This window comes from Emys orbicularis, chromosome 11 (genome assembly GCF_028017835.1).
Source record: "Emys orbicularis isolate rEmyOrb1 chromosome 11, rEmyOrb1.hap1, whole genome shotgun sequence".
In the NCBI taxonomy this organism is placed as follows: Eukaryota; Metazoa; Chordata; order Testudines; family Emydidae; genus Emys; species Emys orbicularis.
This window is the reverse complement of record NC_088693.1, coordinates 10,286,112-10,302,411: the sequence shown is the minus strand read 5'-3', so window position 1 is coordinate 10,302,411 and position 16,300 is coordinate 10,286,112. Positions and strand designations below refer to the sequence as shown.

The 16,300-nt window shown below is 47.3% G+C and overlaps 1 protein-coding gene across 1 annotated transcript in view; it reads left to right on the top strand.

Annotated features, from left to right (window-relative positions):
- The window catches only part of SEMA5B (semaphorin 5B), a 163,460-nt gene that overhangs the window by 132,911 nt on the left and 14,249 nt on the right, over window positions 1-16,300 (top strand). Inside the window, exons 15-20 of the mRNA XM_065413429.1 lie at window positions 172-397; window positions 1,162-1,380; window positions 3,632-3,802; window positions 4,647-4,796; window positions 5,583-5,627; window positions 12,972-13,177. Of these exons, the coding sequence (XP_065269501.1) occupies window positions 172-397; window positions 1,162-1,380; window positions 3,632-3,802; window positions 4,647-4,796; window positions 5,583-5,627; window positions 12,972-13,177 (1,017 nt within the window). The remainder of the gene's footprint in view (window positions 1-171; window positions 398-1,161; window positions 1,381-3,631; window positions 3,803-4,646; window positions 4,797-5,582; window positions 5,628-12,971; window positions 13,178-16,300) is intronic.

Below are 16,300 nucleotides of genomic sequence, written 5' to 3'. Positions count from 1 at the left end.
AGCACTCAGGGTGATGCAGATGCATGCCTTCTTAGATCCACGTGTTTTCACGCTGGTTTCTTGAGTGTAAAGGAATTCCTTCCTCTTAGCTGTGCTGCAGATGTGTTATAGTCATTAAGCTCATCCATAAGCAAGTTGGGAGTAACGAGAAATGATTTTCCTGGTTGGTAGGAATACAAGACCTGCAATCCAGAGGGCTGCCCAGAGGTGCGCAGAAACACGCCCTGGACCCCCTGGATGCCCGTGAACCTCACCCAGAATGGAGCCCGCCAAGAGCAGCGCTTCCGCTACACCTGCCGCGCCCAGCTGCCTGATCCTCACGAGCTGCAGTTTGGGAGGAAGAAGACGGAGAGTCGGTTCTGCCCCAATGACGGCTCGGCGGTTTGTGATACCGACTGTACGTCCCGCCGGCTCGCCCAGAGCCCGAGGCCAAGCTCAGCTTTGCATCCTTTGTGGTGGTGAAAGGGGGGCGCAGTCAGGAATAAACGCTGACCTGTGCTCTGACACCACCACATACTGCAGGGATGGCAAGAGTCTCTAGACCCAACTGTCACTGGCCCTGGCATGGGAGCACCATGCAGGGAGGCTGCAAGGAGCATTTGTTCCCCTGCACTCAAGGGGACACAGTCTTAATCCCTGTGCTTATGGGAGTGTAGTGACTGCTTCCTCCTAGTGCCCGCAGGGGGCTGAGATGCTGCAGGTGGGGGCGTAGCCTCACCCGTTCTCTCTCTAGCGGGGAGGGACATCCTGAGGTGTGGCATATACGCTCCCACTGCGTGTTCTGGAGGCCCAAGGGGAAAGCACAAATCCTCCTGGTGCTGCCTGTGGGGCAGAGAACCTCTGTGCTGCCTGTAGCACAGGTCAGTGCTTTTCAGGCCCAGTCTGGCCCTCGTCAGTTTGTTGCCCCTGTGATATTGCGGGTTTGGTTTTTCACTTCATTGGGTTTGCACAGGGAAACCAGATTGCTCCCTTGCATTTCCCTTTCGGTTTCACTCTGGAGCAGTCGAGCCACGCTGTTGGCACTGGGTTTCCAGCACCGCTGGGGGATGCAGTTTCCACAGAATTCCTCCCCAGAGCCTGAATATGGAATGAGTTTGTTTCCAAGCCAAAGCCCTGCCCCAAAATTAACACTTTTTTGTGTCTTATTTGTGCTTCTTGAAGCTCTAGTTGACGATCTTCTAAAGACTGGTAAGACCTCTGCACGGATTATCAATGGGGGCTGGTCCTTTTGGGGGGCCTGGTCATCGTGTTCCAGGGACTGTGAATTAGGCTTTCGGATCCGGAAGAGAACATGCACAAACCCAGAGCCGAAAAATGGTGGCCTGCCCTGCGTGGGATCAGCAATGGAATACCAAGATTGTAACCCACATCCCTGCCCAGGTAAAAATAATTTCTTTCCGCCACAAAATTATGTGCTCTTCTCATGAAGACTCAATAGTTCTAAATGTCTGTTTTTAACTTGTATCACTTTTTTGAAGGTATTTAAATAAGCTTTGGGCAGCCTGTGATACGTGCACACTTCAGTGCTATGCCTTATGCCCTCTGTCGTCCCTAGAGGGCAACGTACCAACATGCTCTAGAGAGCAGCACTGTAGCTTAATTTCCATTTTTCTAGCCACTAGAGGGTGACTAACACACACTTGTGCAGGTATAGTGCTCCATCCAACAGAGGGCAGTGTGGTGCCCTTACCCCTGGTGAGAGGACAACAAATGTGGATTACTACTGCGTAGAGATGCTTGTTGTGGCAATTTTTTTGTGTGAACATTTGTTTCTTCTCACTTCCCGCCTCTCCCGCTTATGTAATGTCTTCACCATGGGCATTTCCTCCTGACATCAATTAGCATTTCCTGCATGGCCAGCAGGGAGTATTCATGCCAGGTTACCTGGTTTTCGAGTTTGTCCTCGTGTTTTTGTTGCACTTCTGGTCCAGAATAGTACTCATAGTGAAGGCCCTACTTGAATTGCAGGATGATTGTCAAAAAATTGTTACTGACTTGCGGACAAGCCACGGAGAATCGTATCAAAGTAGTAATGGATCTTATGGTTTGTGGTAATAAGGTCCATTATTCTTTCTGTGATTTTCCGCTGTCGGCACCCCAGGGCTGAGAGCAGCAACCCTGGGCTAAGAGCAGGGGCTTCCACTGTCGGCCGCCGGTTCGGACGGGGCTCCCACTGTCAAAATTGCAGGGGAAGCCTAATATTGTGGGATCCACAATTTCCGCAGTGTTGCGAATTAAGTAGGGCCTTACTCTTAGTCCAGGGACTCTCCCCACTCCACTCCTCTTCACCCTGTAGAAACAATTTCAGCCGTCACTTCACCACTGAACAGTAACAATACTTAGCCACTTCCTGTGAAACACTTTATGCCCTACGGGTGAAATCACTATAACTGCTAAGTATCATTATGAGCAGTATCATTTATTATATTTCTTATATTTTAAAATATCAAAGGCGAAGCTAAATGGTGTTGCCATTTTGGTTGGATGTATTCCTGGAGGTTTCATCCTACAACAGTAATCTTTAATTAAAGATGAATCTTTAATTCCTGGAGACTCCAGGACAGTCCTGGAGGCTTGGCAACCCTAAAGCTAAAGCTGCCATTTTTAGACAGGAGAGATGTGAACATAATGGTCTGAGCACAATGAGAGTGACAAAATTTGAGCCACGTGGCCCATAAAAATTAAAAATTTGAACTCTGCAAAGACGGCTTTTACTCCTATTTTGGAACATCCCAGTGGCTTTTCACTAACGGTTGTGCCCTTTTGTGCACCCTGCACAGCTTTTCTTTTTTCCTTTTTACAGTGATTTATTGCACACTGTTTTGAGTGCGTGGTTCTTATATCGGTTTATCTCTGCCTCCCTCCTTCTTTCTCTGTGTGTATAAATATACCGGTATATGTTGCACTGAATCACATTTGAAGGAACGGAACATGGATATGAGAAAAAGGGGGAGAGTGTCTAGTAGCCAGAATATGGGTTTGTGAGCCCGGACTCGTGGGTTCCATTCTCAGCTTTGCCATTGACTGGCTGCGTGACCTCGGGTCAAGTAACTTCTCTGTGCTTCAGTTCTCCAGTCTGTAAAAGGGGTTGATCTACACATCTCACAAGGGTGTGCTGGGACTTACTGTTAGTAAAGCACTTTGAAATCTACGCAAACTCAAAGACTAATTATTGCATTTAAAATGTTTGGGTTGTAGCAGCTATTTGTTTCCAAGAAATCTAGGTAGTTCAGCCTCCTCGTAGGTGAAGTGGGCCTTGTCAGGAAATAGGTAAATAATAGATTATGAACGTGGCTATATTATACATGTGTAAGAACAAAGAAACATGAAAAAGAATTGTTTCCTTTAGAGCACTCTAAGATACAGGGTTCCCTCTGGCTGAATAACAGATATGTTTGATTCAGCATCTATGGAGTATAACATGTTTAACCTCGTTGTTGGTTTAAGTTGTCCTTTGTCAGGCACAGACCTTGCACCAGGAAATCTCTATTCCTAGTGGCACAGAAAGAGCTCGTTAGGTTGGGCTGGGCTGCCTAGGAGGTCGAGACTCAATTGGTCCCCTGAGCTTCATCAGAGAAAGAGAAATAAAAGCCAGTGTGTCTCTCTCTCTTTTATTTCTTATGATCCTCAGTAAAAGGTTCATGGTCCTGCTGGACCCCTTGGTCTCAGTGTTCAGCAACCTGTGGGGGAGGACACTACCAGCGTACCCGCACCTGTACCAACCCAGCGCCGTCCAGCGGAGAGGATATCTGCATTGGCCTGCACACCGAGGAGGCGCTCTGCAACACACACGCCTGCAAAGGTAGCAGATTATTTAGGAATAGATACCCTATTCTTAAAATTAAATGCATCACCTTCCTCTTAACTTGTTCACTAGAGCATGGCCTGGTATTCTAGAGCCAGCCAGCCAAAATCTTGTTGATAGCTGATCCATTTAAAATAATTGAAAAAGCAGATCAGTTTTGAGGCGAGACATTTGCAAGAGAAGTCTCCGAAGTAGCAGCCTGTGCAGGTGACGAGGGATTTTCCTTTCCTGTGTTGTGCTACACAGAATGGGTGAGGAGCTCACATCACAACTTGACGGGTAGATGGGAAAAGGGTGCAGAGGTGGTTTGAAGCCACTTTTATGCTCCCCTGATCCTGGGTTGGCTGCATGCTGGGCTGGTGGCTAGTAGGACATTAGAGCAGCCCTCAGGCTGCAGTAAGTTATGCTGACTGCCAGCAGCCCCCCACGAGGGCATTATGGCAGCTAGAACAAAACTCCAGCCAGCTTCTGTGCCACTACAGGAAGAGGGCTGATCTAGGAGCCTTTATGCCCACTCTGAGCCCCAGGAGGGTCCCCCTAGTCTGGGTTTTCCTTCTGGGGCTGGCTAAGTCAGCCTTCAGGGTGCTTTGCACTCACTGGAGTAGTGTGACGCTTAGGTTGCACAGTGGTAATGTTGATTATATTGAGGGAATTAAATCCAGCCCCCTGATGGCTCCCTGTTGTGCGCCGTACTAGAGATGGGCCTGCCCTGGAATCAGGATTCAGACACCCCCAAACACTGGGGAAGTTGGGATCGTACGGGTGTCCTCCTTCCCCCTGCCCTCCACCGTGGCAGCCTTGTGTGTGCATTATTCCTGATTTCAGACTGGTTGGGTTTAAGGTGGGTGGTCGGACTGGTCAGAGTGGAGCCTGTGCAACGAAGACGGGATCCAGTATCGCAGCCGTTACTGCGAGATGCACAATCCAGAGTCATCCCAGTGCGTCGGAAACAGCACGCAGTACCAAGACTGCCTGTACAACGAGATTCCCGGTAGGTGCAGCATAGCCCCCCAGGGCAAGGAAAGCAGGTTTCTCTTAGGAGGAATGACTGTCAGTCAACATAGGCTGCAATGTCCAGAGCTGCCTAAGGGGTTTGGATGCCACTAGAAATCATGGCAATGGCGTGTCACACGCCTGCAGACCTCTTTGAAAAACCCCTCTGTAACATACAGCGCCTTGTGCATGAAATGGATGTGGCAGCTCAGCTGTCCCATAAGGCAATGCTGTTTACAGCTACAGTAAATTAAGTAAGCTGCTTAATTTGAATTGGGGCCATTAAACCCTACAGGGTGCAGTTCATGAGGTGTTAATTAAATGAATCCTAGCGTTTGTGTGAATGTTGGCGACTGGAGTTTTGTTCATTCAGACACCCCAGGGGAAACATCCCACAGGGGCAAGGCGTCTGGGCTTGTAGGGCTGATGTGGGGAGGGGAGAGGGCATTGATGGCTCTTCGGGTGTCGTTTTGCTGACAGGTTGAGGTTCATGAACACCTGGAACCTGAGGCTTTGTGTCAGTTGAATTTGAGTCCCCTGTGCAAATATTTAGCAATTTTAGACTGAAGAACCCCTTCTAAGTGTTCTTTTCTGTGCTGCACCTTTGTGCCGTTGGGGTTTATACAGAGTTTTTGTTAAATTTTGCTCCATGTTGTCAGCCAATCTCTCCACTTAGGCCCGCAGCTTGCTGTGGAATGCACAGTCAACTTCTGCAAGGAGCAAAGGGGGTATTTGCAACTGATGGCAAAATGACAACTTTCCCCAATGCTTTCTCTTTGTTTAGTGATCCTGCCGGCCTCGAGCATTGATGAGAGCACGAACTGTGGAGGTAGAGTACAACTAACTATATATCTTCTTTTTATCTTAATGTGGCTTTTCCTTTCTGGGCAGCATCAACCAAACCATTAATCTACCCAATTCGCATCCTGCTGATAGCCTTAATTCCCGTGGAGTCTCATTGTCTGAGTCAGATTGAAAGAATGTATTGCTCTGTCCAGCTGCCAGTTCCAAGACTCTTCCTTATTTCTGAATTTGGGGTGGGTCCTCAGAGTCGTTAATTAGCAGGGAGCACATGCCTGTCTTGTTGTGCCCACTTTGTAAATGGTCCAAGAGAAATGAAGAGAGATTCCTCTGACACTCCAGCTGTCTGGAGGGAGGTATCCTTCAGACACCTATGAACATTTCAATGAGTAGAACATCCCAGACTGTACTCTTGCAGTATATTGAGGTTTGAGAGACAAGGTAGGTTAGATCAGAGTGGACAGTCATCCTCCCAAGCATTCCCTTCCATTCATGTTCTTGTTTATCTACCAAGCAGCTGCGTCTTCATTATGTGTAGAACTTGGAAGATCCAATCAATAACTTCACCTCTCCACGGTCCTGTAAGTTCTAGATTGATAAGGTCTTCTGAAGACTTTCAAGATTTCTGTGACTTGCCCTTACTGCTCCCTACAATGCCGCTGGGGACACGGATTATTGATTTTTCTGTACGTTTTAAAACGGTACCAGAGAAGCTTCACACAGGGGTTCTGGTAGATTTCCACTGGTGGTGAACACAAAGCTCTTGTGAAATACAAATCACCAGCTGTGCCTGCAAGTCCTCATGATGAAGCACAGCTTCTGGTCCATGCAGAGCAACTCTCCCTTCCAAGGGATGACAAAAAATACAAATAAAACGTCAGTATTTTGATATGTAGCTTCTTGGTTTGTGGCTGCAGGGCAGTCAGTGGAATTATGACTTCAGTACCAATTATATAAAGAGTGTATTTCTGCATCACTTATTTCTGCCCAAATAATGCAGGGTATCTGCTCCTATTCTGGGGCTCCTGATTATCCTTGCACTCCAGAATTATGCATTGCTATTGACAATTTGAACTGTCTTTTTTCCATTGCTATTTTATTTGCAGTTACAATTTATATTTGATACTGTCAAATATTATTTATTACTTAGCATCTTACAATATCTGGCAAGGAAGCTAATCAATATAAGCTCCTCGTGCTGCATCTTGAAGAGAAAACCAACATTTAAAAAGTGATGAACCAGGAAGGCACCTTTGGGAACTGATGTGCTGCCTATGAAAAACCCCCAAAATCTCTTGCCCCCAAGGTGCTATGAAAACACGCACAAAATCTGATGGCTCTTTCAAGGGCTGGAGCTGTTTGTAAAAGAGCTTCAGGTTTCAGAAAGGATTTCCTACTGTACTGAATGAATGAATGAATGAAAATCACAGAAGAGACATGCCTCCTCGTGGAACCATCACCAGATTTGTTACAATATGGGCAAACTGAGCAAGAGAAAGTCGTGTGACATCACTGAACTCATCGAATTCATTCTACGTTTTTGCTATTGTAATGTTGATATGAGATGCGAGGGTGGTTAAAGTAGAAGTGGATTTTTAGGAGGGAACTGCCCTGATGGAAAAGTCCTATAAAATTTAATAGGAAATTATAGTCTTTCTGTAGACTTTTTGGACCATCCTATAAAATATAATAGAAAATTATATGCCTGCTATGGAATTTTATACAATGTTTAAAAAGTAAACCATAGATTCTTCTTCGAGTGCTTGCTCGTGTCGATTCCATTTTTGGTGTGTGTGCGCCCGCATGCACAGTCAACGGAGATTTTTGCCTTACTGTTATCCGTAGGGTCAGCTGTGGCGCCCAAGAAGGGGAAGGGGACTCTGGGCAAAGGGTCTAATTCATGCCCCGTGCCAGCCCTGGAGCTACAGGGGAGTACCGCTATGGTCGGACCCCCCTTGCCAGCCAGGGATGTGACTCCGACTCCTGGGAGCAGTAGGGGATCCTGGCCCCTATGGGGACCTTTGTTGCCCGAGATGGCCCAGGCAGCCAAATAGCTGGTGGGCCTGCCGGCACCACAGATTTCGCACCGGACATAGCTAAGGCCCTGCAATCTAAGGGCAAGCAAGGCCATAGGACCTCCCCAAAGGGCAGGGGAGCACCATCGGTCCCCAGATCTCAGGCGTTTGTCTCCGTCCCCACGGCTTAGGACCCGGTCCCACAACCTCGGTCACCGGCTAGACGGCCCAGGTCCTGGCACCGTGCTCTCCTTCCACGAGGCATGAATGCCGGAATTGAGGCACCACGTTTCCAGTAGCGGCCAGTCTCCCGCCTAAGATCGCCTTGGCGCTGGCGCCCATCACTTAGGCGGTCTCCTAGGCGTTGGTCCCCGCCAGTGCGGAATTGCTCACCATCGCGGCACCAATCTTCACTGCCCCGGTACCGCTCGAGGGACAGGCGGCAACCCCTGCCTGCTAGACACCGGTCTCCAACAAGGGTTAGTTGGCAGATGTAGGCCTCCACAGCCCCACTGTGATCACTGGAAGGGGGCTGGTCCAAGTCAGAGCCAGGGTTCAGCCCATCGCCAAAGGGGTCCAAATCTCTGTCGGCCTGCGAGACCAGCACGGCAGGGTGGCAGCAGGGCCAGCGGCCTGCCCAGTGGCCATGTTGGAACCCTTGGGGAGTACCGATGATGCCAGTTCCATGCTTCCACCACTCCTTTCTGGCTGCCTCGAAAACCCCCCCGGCACCGCTAGCACAGGATTCGGAACAGGATGTGGAGTCCATCGTGGGGACAGCACAACAGGGGCCACCACCCAAGGAGCCATCCCCAGAAAGGGAACCTGCCCCTTCCCCTGCGATGCCCTCGTCATCTTCGTCGCCAGACGAAAGGGTGGCGGGGCCCTCCCAGACTGGCAGTTCCCCTGACAACTTTAAGGAGCACCAGGCTCTTTTTAAAAGGGTGGTTAACAACTTAAGCCTCGAAATCAAGGAGTTGGTGGAGCAGTCAGATGACCTGTTCAACATCATGTTGTCTCCTACCCCGGCCCGCATCAAGCTGCCTGTCCATCCATGGGTTCTAAACATGGTGGCAGACCCCATCTTCGATTACACCTGTGTCCAGAAGGGCAGAAGAGAAGTATTATGTCCCCACAGAGGTGTTTGAATATCTCCACACCCACCCACCATCGGGGTCGCTAGTTGTGTCCGCAGTTAACAAGAGGGACAGGCAGGGATAGGTGAGTGGCTCACCAAAATATAAAGATGCCAAACAACTGGACCTCTTTGGCAGAAAGATTTATTCTACAGCCAGTCTACCGTTTTGGGTGTCCAGCCACCAAGCCCATCCTGGATTACCTCCTGCATCTTAAGCTCCAGGGTTTGTCCCTTTCATCTGTTAAGGTCCACTTGGCCGCTATTTTGGCCTTCCATCCTCTGCTCAAGGGCAGGTCAGTTTTCGCCCAGGACATGACGGTCAGGTTCCTCAAGGGCCTAGAGTGCCTCCACTCTCACGTCAGGAACCCTGTGCCTCTGTGGGACCAGAATCTTGTGCTGTCGCAGCTCACAGGGCCCCTCTTGGAGCCTCTGGCTTCCTGCTCTCCCCTTCTCCTTTCCTGGAAGGTTTCATTCCTGGTTGCAATAACATCTACCCGCTGAGTCTCTGAGATTAGGGCGCTCACTTCTGAGCTGCCCGACACAGTGTTTTACAAGGACGAGGTCCAGCTGCGGCCGCACGCTGCTTTCCTGCTCAAGGTGGTTTCACAGTTCCATAGGAGTCAGGACAGATTCTTACCTATCTTCTTCCCTAAACCTCTTAAGTTGGAGGAGAGGCGCAGGTTGCATTCTCTGGATGTCAGAAGGGCGTTAGCCTCCTATATTAAGGGGACCAAGTCTTTTCACAAGTTGACGCAGTTGTTTGTCACGGTGGCCAACAGGAGGAAAGGTCGTCCATTGTCGGCTCAGAGAATCTCGTCCTGGATCACTGCCTGTATCCGCTGCTGCTACGACCAGGCCCAGGTGCCTCATCCGGCGATTGTAACAGCCCATTCAACCAGGGCACAAGCCTCTTTGGCAGCTTTCCTAGCCCAACTGCCAATCCAGGATATCTGCCAGGCTGCCACCTGGATGTCTGTCCACACACGTACATCGCATTACGTGCTTACCCAGCAGGCCCGAGACGATGCTGGCTTTGGTAGAGCAGTACTGCAAGCTGCACGACTGTGAACTCCGAGCCCACCTCCATGGATACTCCTTGTGAGTCGACATGAGCAAGCACTCGAAGAAGAAAAAACGGTTACCTACCTTTCATAACTGTTGTTCTTCGAGATGTGTTGCTCATGTCCATTCTATGACCCGCCCTCCTACTCCTTTGTCGGAGTTGCAGGCAAGAAGGAACTGAGAGGGTGTAGGGCTGGCAGCGCCGAATATACCGATCCATGAGCGCGGCACTCCAGGGGGCACCACAGCTGGCCGTACATTTACCGATAAGGCAAAAATCTCTGACGACTGTGCACGTGGGCACATGCACACTTAGAATGGAATTGACATGAGCAACACATCTCGAAGAACAACAGTTACGAAAGGTAGGTAACCATTTTTTATGGGTCTACTCAATTCTGTACATTCCTTCATGTAATTACTATAGAACCCTATTAAGTCTCTATAGAACCCTATCAAACTCCCAGTTAAACTCTATTTCTATAGGGTTTTTTTTTAAATAAAGATTAGAGCAAAACAGTAAAATTAGTGGGTGAAATTCTCTATTTGAAAAGCATGTCCATCAAAAAGTAAAATGTCATCAACCTCTGACAGGCAGAAAGAGGCACATCTGTATCATGAGCAGACCAAGAATAAGCATCATTTTAGTGTTCCCTGCCTGGCAGTCACTTATGCCACACACAGTAAAGTTGAGACCGCAGCCTCTGCAGATGAATACTTTGGCTTTCCTGGGCTATTTGTCAAACCCATGCGGGTTCTCTTTTGGGTTATTTGGAGCATGCAATACACTCACAGATGGCCCATCCAATCCATACGTCAAATCTGGTGACAGCAAGCATGATTAATATAATCATTACGGGAATCCCATGAAGGAGGCAAGGTAGATAGCTTGGATAAGAACAGTGGGAAAATGGAGAAAGACATCGCATGAGGGAAAGAACCTCATGGAACGGTGTTCATTCGAACTTTCTTAGGCAGCAGTGTCCGAAGACTAAGGCTGATCTTTTCAAGGTCTGGAGGGTCCCGGCTTCCAGTCCTTTACATTCGAAGAGCGCCTGCCACCTCCAGTCCAGGAGTGACTTAAGTCGCCGTAGATGTAAAGTTTCAAGAGAACCCCGCCATTCTCTACGCAAAAAAGGGCAATTTGCTGCGAACCATAAGGCTCGGCTAATTCATATTTGTTTTTCAACACAAAAGTGTTCTCCCACAGGGTGTTTTTCAGCCCAAATCACCCTGTGGGGCAGGGCAGCAGATCCTCTTGGTCACCACCATATAAGTGGCATCCAGCGGGCACCGCGAGAAGGTTAAGGATCTATTCTTGCTGCCCCAGTAACTAGATCTGATTAGGAGGATCAGTGGTGAACCACGTCTTTTCCCCCTAAAAGGTTCAGATTAGTGAGAGAATCAGCAAACCTCAAGAGGAGAGGTGCAACCTCCTTATCCAGCTGGAGCGCCGGCCGCTCGGGAGGAGTCACCCCCCCCCCCCCAACGAAGCTGCTTCTTCATGCCTCAAGAGCCCGACACCCCCCCCCCCCCCAAGTAGAACACTTGAAGAGAGTCATAGTCATAGAGTCATAGTTACTCCCATAGATTCTGGTAGCTAGTCTCTGAACATAAGTGGCTGCACTCAGCGGTGAGCATGTTGATGTTCAGTAGTGCAGTGGTTCCGCTCAACTTTTGTGGCCCATGTCGTCCTTCCTGGAAAGATTGTGTAGCAGACCAATGTCAGTAGAAATGTACATTTGGGCTAACGCTGCTGATTCTCCTCAAATCGCTCCACTCTTTCGATTGGAAAGCAGCAGCCTCTGATTGAAGATGGACACTAAACAGATCACATCAGGGTGCTGCGCAAGACTCTTCCAGTCCCCGCTCCTACATCTGCGAGTGCTGGTTGTGCCATGGACTCCAGTCAGGGCTGTTCCTCTTGTGTAAGGTGGAGAGCTGTTGGCCGTTTGGTTATACCCTGACCATGTAAAGGCTCTCTGGGGTGAAGCAGGAATGAAGAACATAAGAAGGATGACTCTCTCCTAGCATTTATTTGACTTCCTCCATTTACCTCTCCCAGCACCTGTGGTTTCTCCTGCCTGTAGATATGCATCTCCTTCCAGGAGATAACATGGTGTGCTGGAAGTGTTTGAAACCTGAGGTTAAGAGCTCTGCTCTTCGACATTTTTGTACTATAGCTGCCTCGCCAGGGCCTGCCTGGAATTCTGTCTGGGCAGCTCATGGAGAAGTTTGATCAAAGAATATTTCAGGCAGTTTCCTTGGTATTTTCTTTTCTCCCCACTGCCCATTTTGTTTCCGCCTCATTCCCCCCCTTTCCCTGGCCCCTCCTGTGCACCTACCAGAACACTCTTTAGTGTTGCTAATACACCTCATAGATATTGGGGGAGACTAATTGCCAAATCAACAAACAAGATGGCTGAGCACACTTGGGATACGTGGACACTGCAAAAAAGTCCTGGAGCTGTGAGTCTCAGCCTGGATCAACTGACTCAGGCCCGTGGGGCTCAAGCTTCCGGGCTAAAAAATAGCAGTGTAGACGTTCCCGGCGGGGTGGGTGGTGGGTCTCAGAGCCTGGACCCCAGCCCAAGCAGGAACGTCTACACTACTATTCTTTAGCCCCATAGTTGGAGCCCCACGTGGCTGAGTCAGTTGGCCCAGGCTCTGAGACTTGCTGCCATGGGTTTTTGTTTTTTTGTTTGTGTTTTTTTGCGTTGTCGACGTATCTGTGGGGATTACATAAAGGAGGAATGTGTCATGCTGCTTCCCCCCATACGCCTCCCCCACTGAATTTTTTTGGGTCACCAACAAAGAGGGCTTTTATTTTCCATTGGATAAAACACTGAGTTTTTGTAGCCCCCTATTTCCATGACATGCCCGTGCTTCGGAATCCATGAACGTGTATTGTCTGTCTGTATGCCTCGTTTCTTTTGCTGTCAGCTTAACAGAATGTTTAGTTTCAGTATCAATAGAGGGAGAGAGAATGGGGAGACAGGGAAAGAGCTTTGAGAAAACAATGTATGGACCCATTCAGTTCAGCAACTTATCCCCATTGATTCCGAGATGATGTAGCTCTGATTTGTATCTGTGCTCTTGTCCAGAGAGGAAGAAGGCTGCTCTTTGAAAGGAGCATCACTTGTTGTTTTGCTTGCAGGGTTTAGTCTCCTCCATCTGATTGCCACCGGGGTCTCCTGCTTCTTCGGTTCCAGTCTCTTAACGTTTGTGATCTATGTGTACTGTCAGCGCTGTCAGCGGCAGTCCCAGGAATCGACTATTATCCACCCAACCACTCCCAACCATCTCCATTACAAAGGCAACACAACCCCCAAGAATGAAAAGTACACGCCCATGGAATTCAAGGTAGGGTACTTTACCAGAAACACCACTAGCAAATTGATAACAGCTGCCTACGTATATAATTATGCTATGGTTTTAATTATAAATGTGTGTGCGTGTGATACATAGATAAAATGTATATATGTACATAAAAGAATCAGAAAGAGGATAACCCGACAGCATTGTTAGGGCTTGATAAAAAGAAGCAGAAGGAATGGAGAGAAAAATAGAAATCTTAAAGTACAAATAGCTAGTGGTGATATTTAGATAAACGGGATGAGATTCTTTAAATACACTGAGGGAATGAAAAATAGGAGAGACTTGGTGAGGCCGTTCCTGGGGCAACAGAATAAGGACCGAATTCTGCCACCCTTATTTATGTTGAGTAACTCCTTACTCTGCGAGTAGCTCCATTGAAATCAATGAGGCTACTCAGTGTGTGAAAAGTTGGAAGAATCTGATCTTAAGGAGGTAGGAAGAACTGATGGTAGAACTCACATGCTCCCTTGGCATCGGTATTTCGTAAGGAGAGCATTAGCAATACATGCATGGAGGAGTTGCAGGAGACAATGTGCTGGAGAAGACTGAGAATACTGAAACAACGGTAAACATGTATTTGTGTAAAATTGGGGTAGTAATGGATGATGTCTACCGGTAATAGATGAGATTAGGGATCAGACAGCTGAATGGTGACTGCTGAGGTGGCAGGAAGGGACTTTGAGTGGAGCAGACTGTCTTGGGGCACAGGAACACAGTGGGAAGGATGGTCTGGAAGTTATAAGAACAAACAACCGCTCTTCCCCAGTAGTTATGTATCACTGACATTTTGCGTATGTTGTCTGTCTGTCTTTCCTGTTTAGGCCATGATCCTGCAATAAGCTCCATGCAGGCAGACCCCTGTACCCATAGACTTTGAACGGTGCTCATTGCAGGATCGGGGCCATAGATTGTAAGCTCTTCATGGCAGGGACCGTTTCTACCTAAACCTTTTCACAGCGCCCAGCACGAGAGGACGTCAATCCTGATTGAGGCCTTTGGGTATTAGCACGACGCAAATAATAATAACAACAATTATGATAATGGGGCTATACCAGGTAATTGGAAGAGAGTGACTATTGTTCTGGTACTTCAAAGAAATATTATAAGAGTCTGAAAATTACAGACTCATCTGGTAACTGCGGTCTTGATTGAGGTGGTGAGTACTTCCTGATGGGTGTTATGGGCCTCTCCTCTGTTGTTTAGCACCTTGCAGGATTATGAAGTTTGTAAATGCAATCTCAAAAATACGTTTCCTGGTGGCTTACGGATACAGTTGCATGCAGTTTAATAAGGGTGCAGCATAATAATGAGAGTCAGCATGCATTTGTGGACAGTAAATCATGTCACGCAAATTGGATTCCTTTTTTTAAATTAAATAAATATTGATCTAGGTAGAAGGGAAGCAGCAGACAATATCTGGATTTTGAGAAAGCTCTTGACAAAGTTTCACAGGATGGATTATCCTATAAACTCTCAGAATACAGGGTAAATAATAAATTATGAAGATGGGTAAAGGATTGAGGCCAGATCCTGAAAGCTCCAAAACCACAGGAGTAAACCTTTTGGTTATGTGACTAGTCCTGATAGGCCTGCAGTGGTGAGTAAGGCCTGCTCGTGTGACTTATGCAGGACTGTTCTCTTGTTTCATGAGCAGCATGCAGAGGGCTGGAGTGAAAGGGGGATATTCTTTTTGGAAGTGGGCAAGGAATGGATACTTGCAGGGCACTAAATTAATATTTTGGTAATGATGCAAACGTTGCTGTGATGTATAAGATCAGTACATTTGCAGATGATACTAAAATAGTGGGAGTGGCTAAGATTCAGATGGATACAGCTGATTACAGACTAATATTGATTGACTGGGCAAATGGATTATGGAATGGAATGTGTCTGTATAAAGTTGATAATATTCAAGTGAAGCACAGTTTAAAATGGCAATGGTTTAGTTAATACAGTATCAGAAAAGGACCTGGGGTTTTTGACAGACCGAATATCTGAATATTTGCTCTTGTGTGCAGCTACAGTAAAAGCTGATAGAATGTTGGATTCTCTGAAGGGGTGTGTGTATATATATTAGGTAGGAATTCTTAGCATTAGTTAGATCACATTCTGGGTGTCCAATTTAGATTACTTTATTTGAAGGAAGGTTTAGCTAATTGGAGACAGTGCAAGGTAGGGCAGTGAAGGTGGTTAACGGAAAGGAGGGACTCGCATATAAGAAGTGATGGACAAGATGGGGGTTATTTGGAGACCATTAAGAAGTGACACAACTGAAGTATGTAAATCGAAGATCATTGGACAGCCAAGAACTAAGAGTTCAGGGTAAAAGGGACTTGTATATTAAGAAGAATTTAAAGAGATCTTATTTTACAGAGGCAGTGGGGAATGAGTGGTATGGACATCCAGGTTGGTGAAGGCAGTTGATTTAAATGAAATCCCTTCTCCCCAATCATCACTCCCTCTGTAGAATCGTGTCCCCTTAAAATCTGCTTGCATATAGTTCATCTTACCTTAAACCCCTACTTTAGTCTGTCCAACAACCTTAGACTTACACTTCAGTTGAGTCACTTCTCATTGTTCTCTAAATAATGTAGTGTTAGTGCAGTTGAAGAGAGGTTGCATGTGTGTGTGGAACATAAGGCACAGGGGTATTATTAGTTAGTTTTGTATTTGGGAGTAGCTGACAAACTTCAGCAGGCATTTTGAGGGATTTTTTCACTGCTTATGTTTTGTGCCTGCCTAAACTGATCTGTAGTAGGTGCTTGTTTTGATGGGAGAGATTCTGTCCTGCTCTGGTTTTTAAAAAGGGGAAACTTAAAAATGTTCTTAATGGTTTTTTAAGTTTAAAAATATATTAGAATTCTCATCAGTTAAAGAAGGGTCCATGGTCTTAGTGTAATCCTACTGAGCTCTATACAGTAACATGGACCTTATTGTCTTTCTAAATTCACGGGGGCTAAATTTCACCTTCTTAAAAATGGGAAGTGCTCTGGAATTTTGGCTTGGGCCTGTCTGTATTCTAAATGTTTGAATTCCAATTGATTTTCTGGGTCAGAATAATGCACACGGACACAGTATGGATGTATGTGCGTGCGTATGGGTTAATAA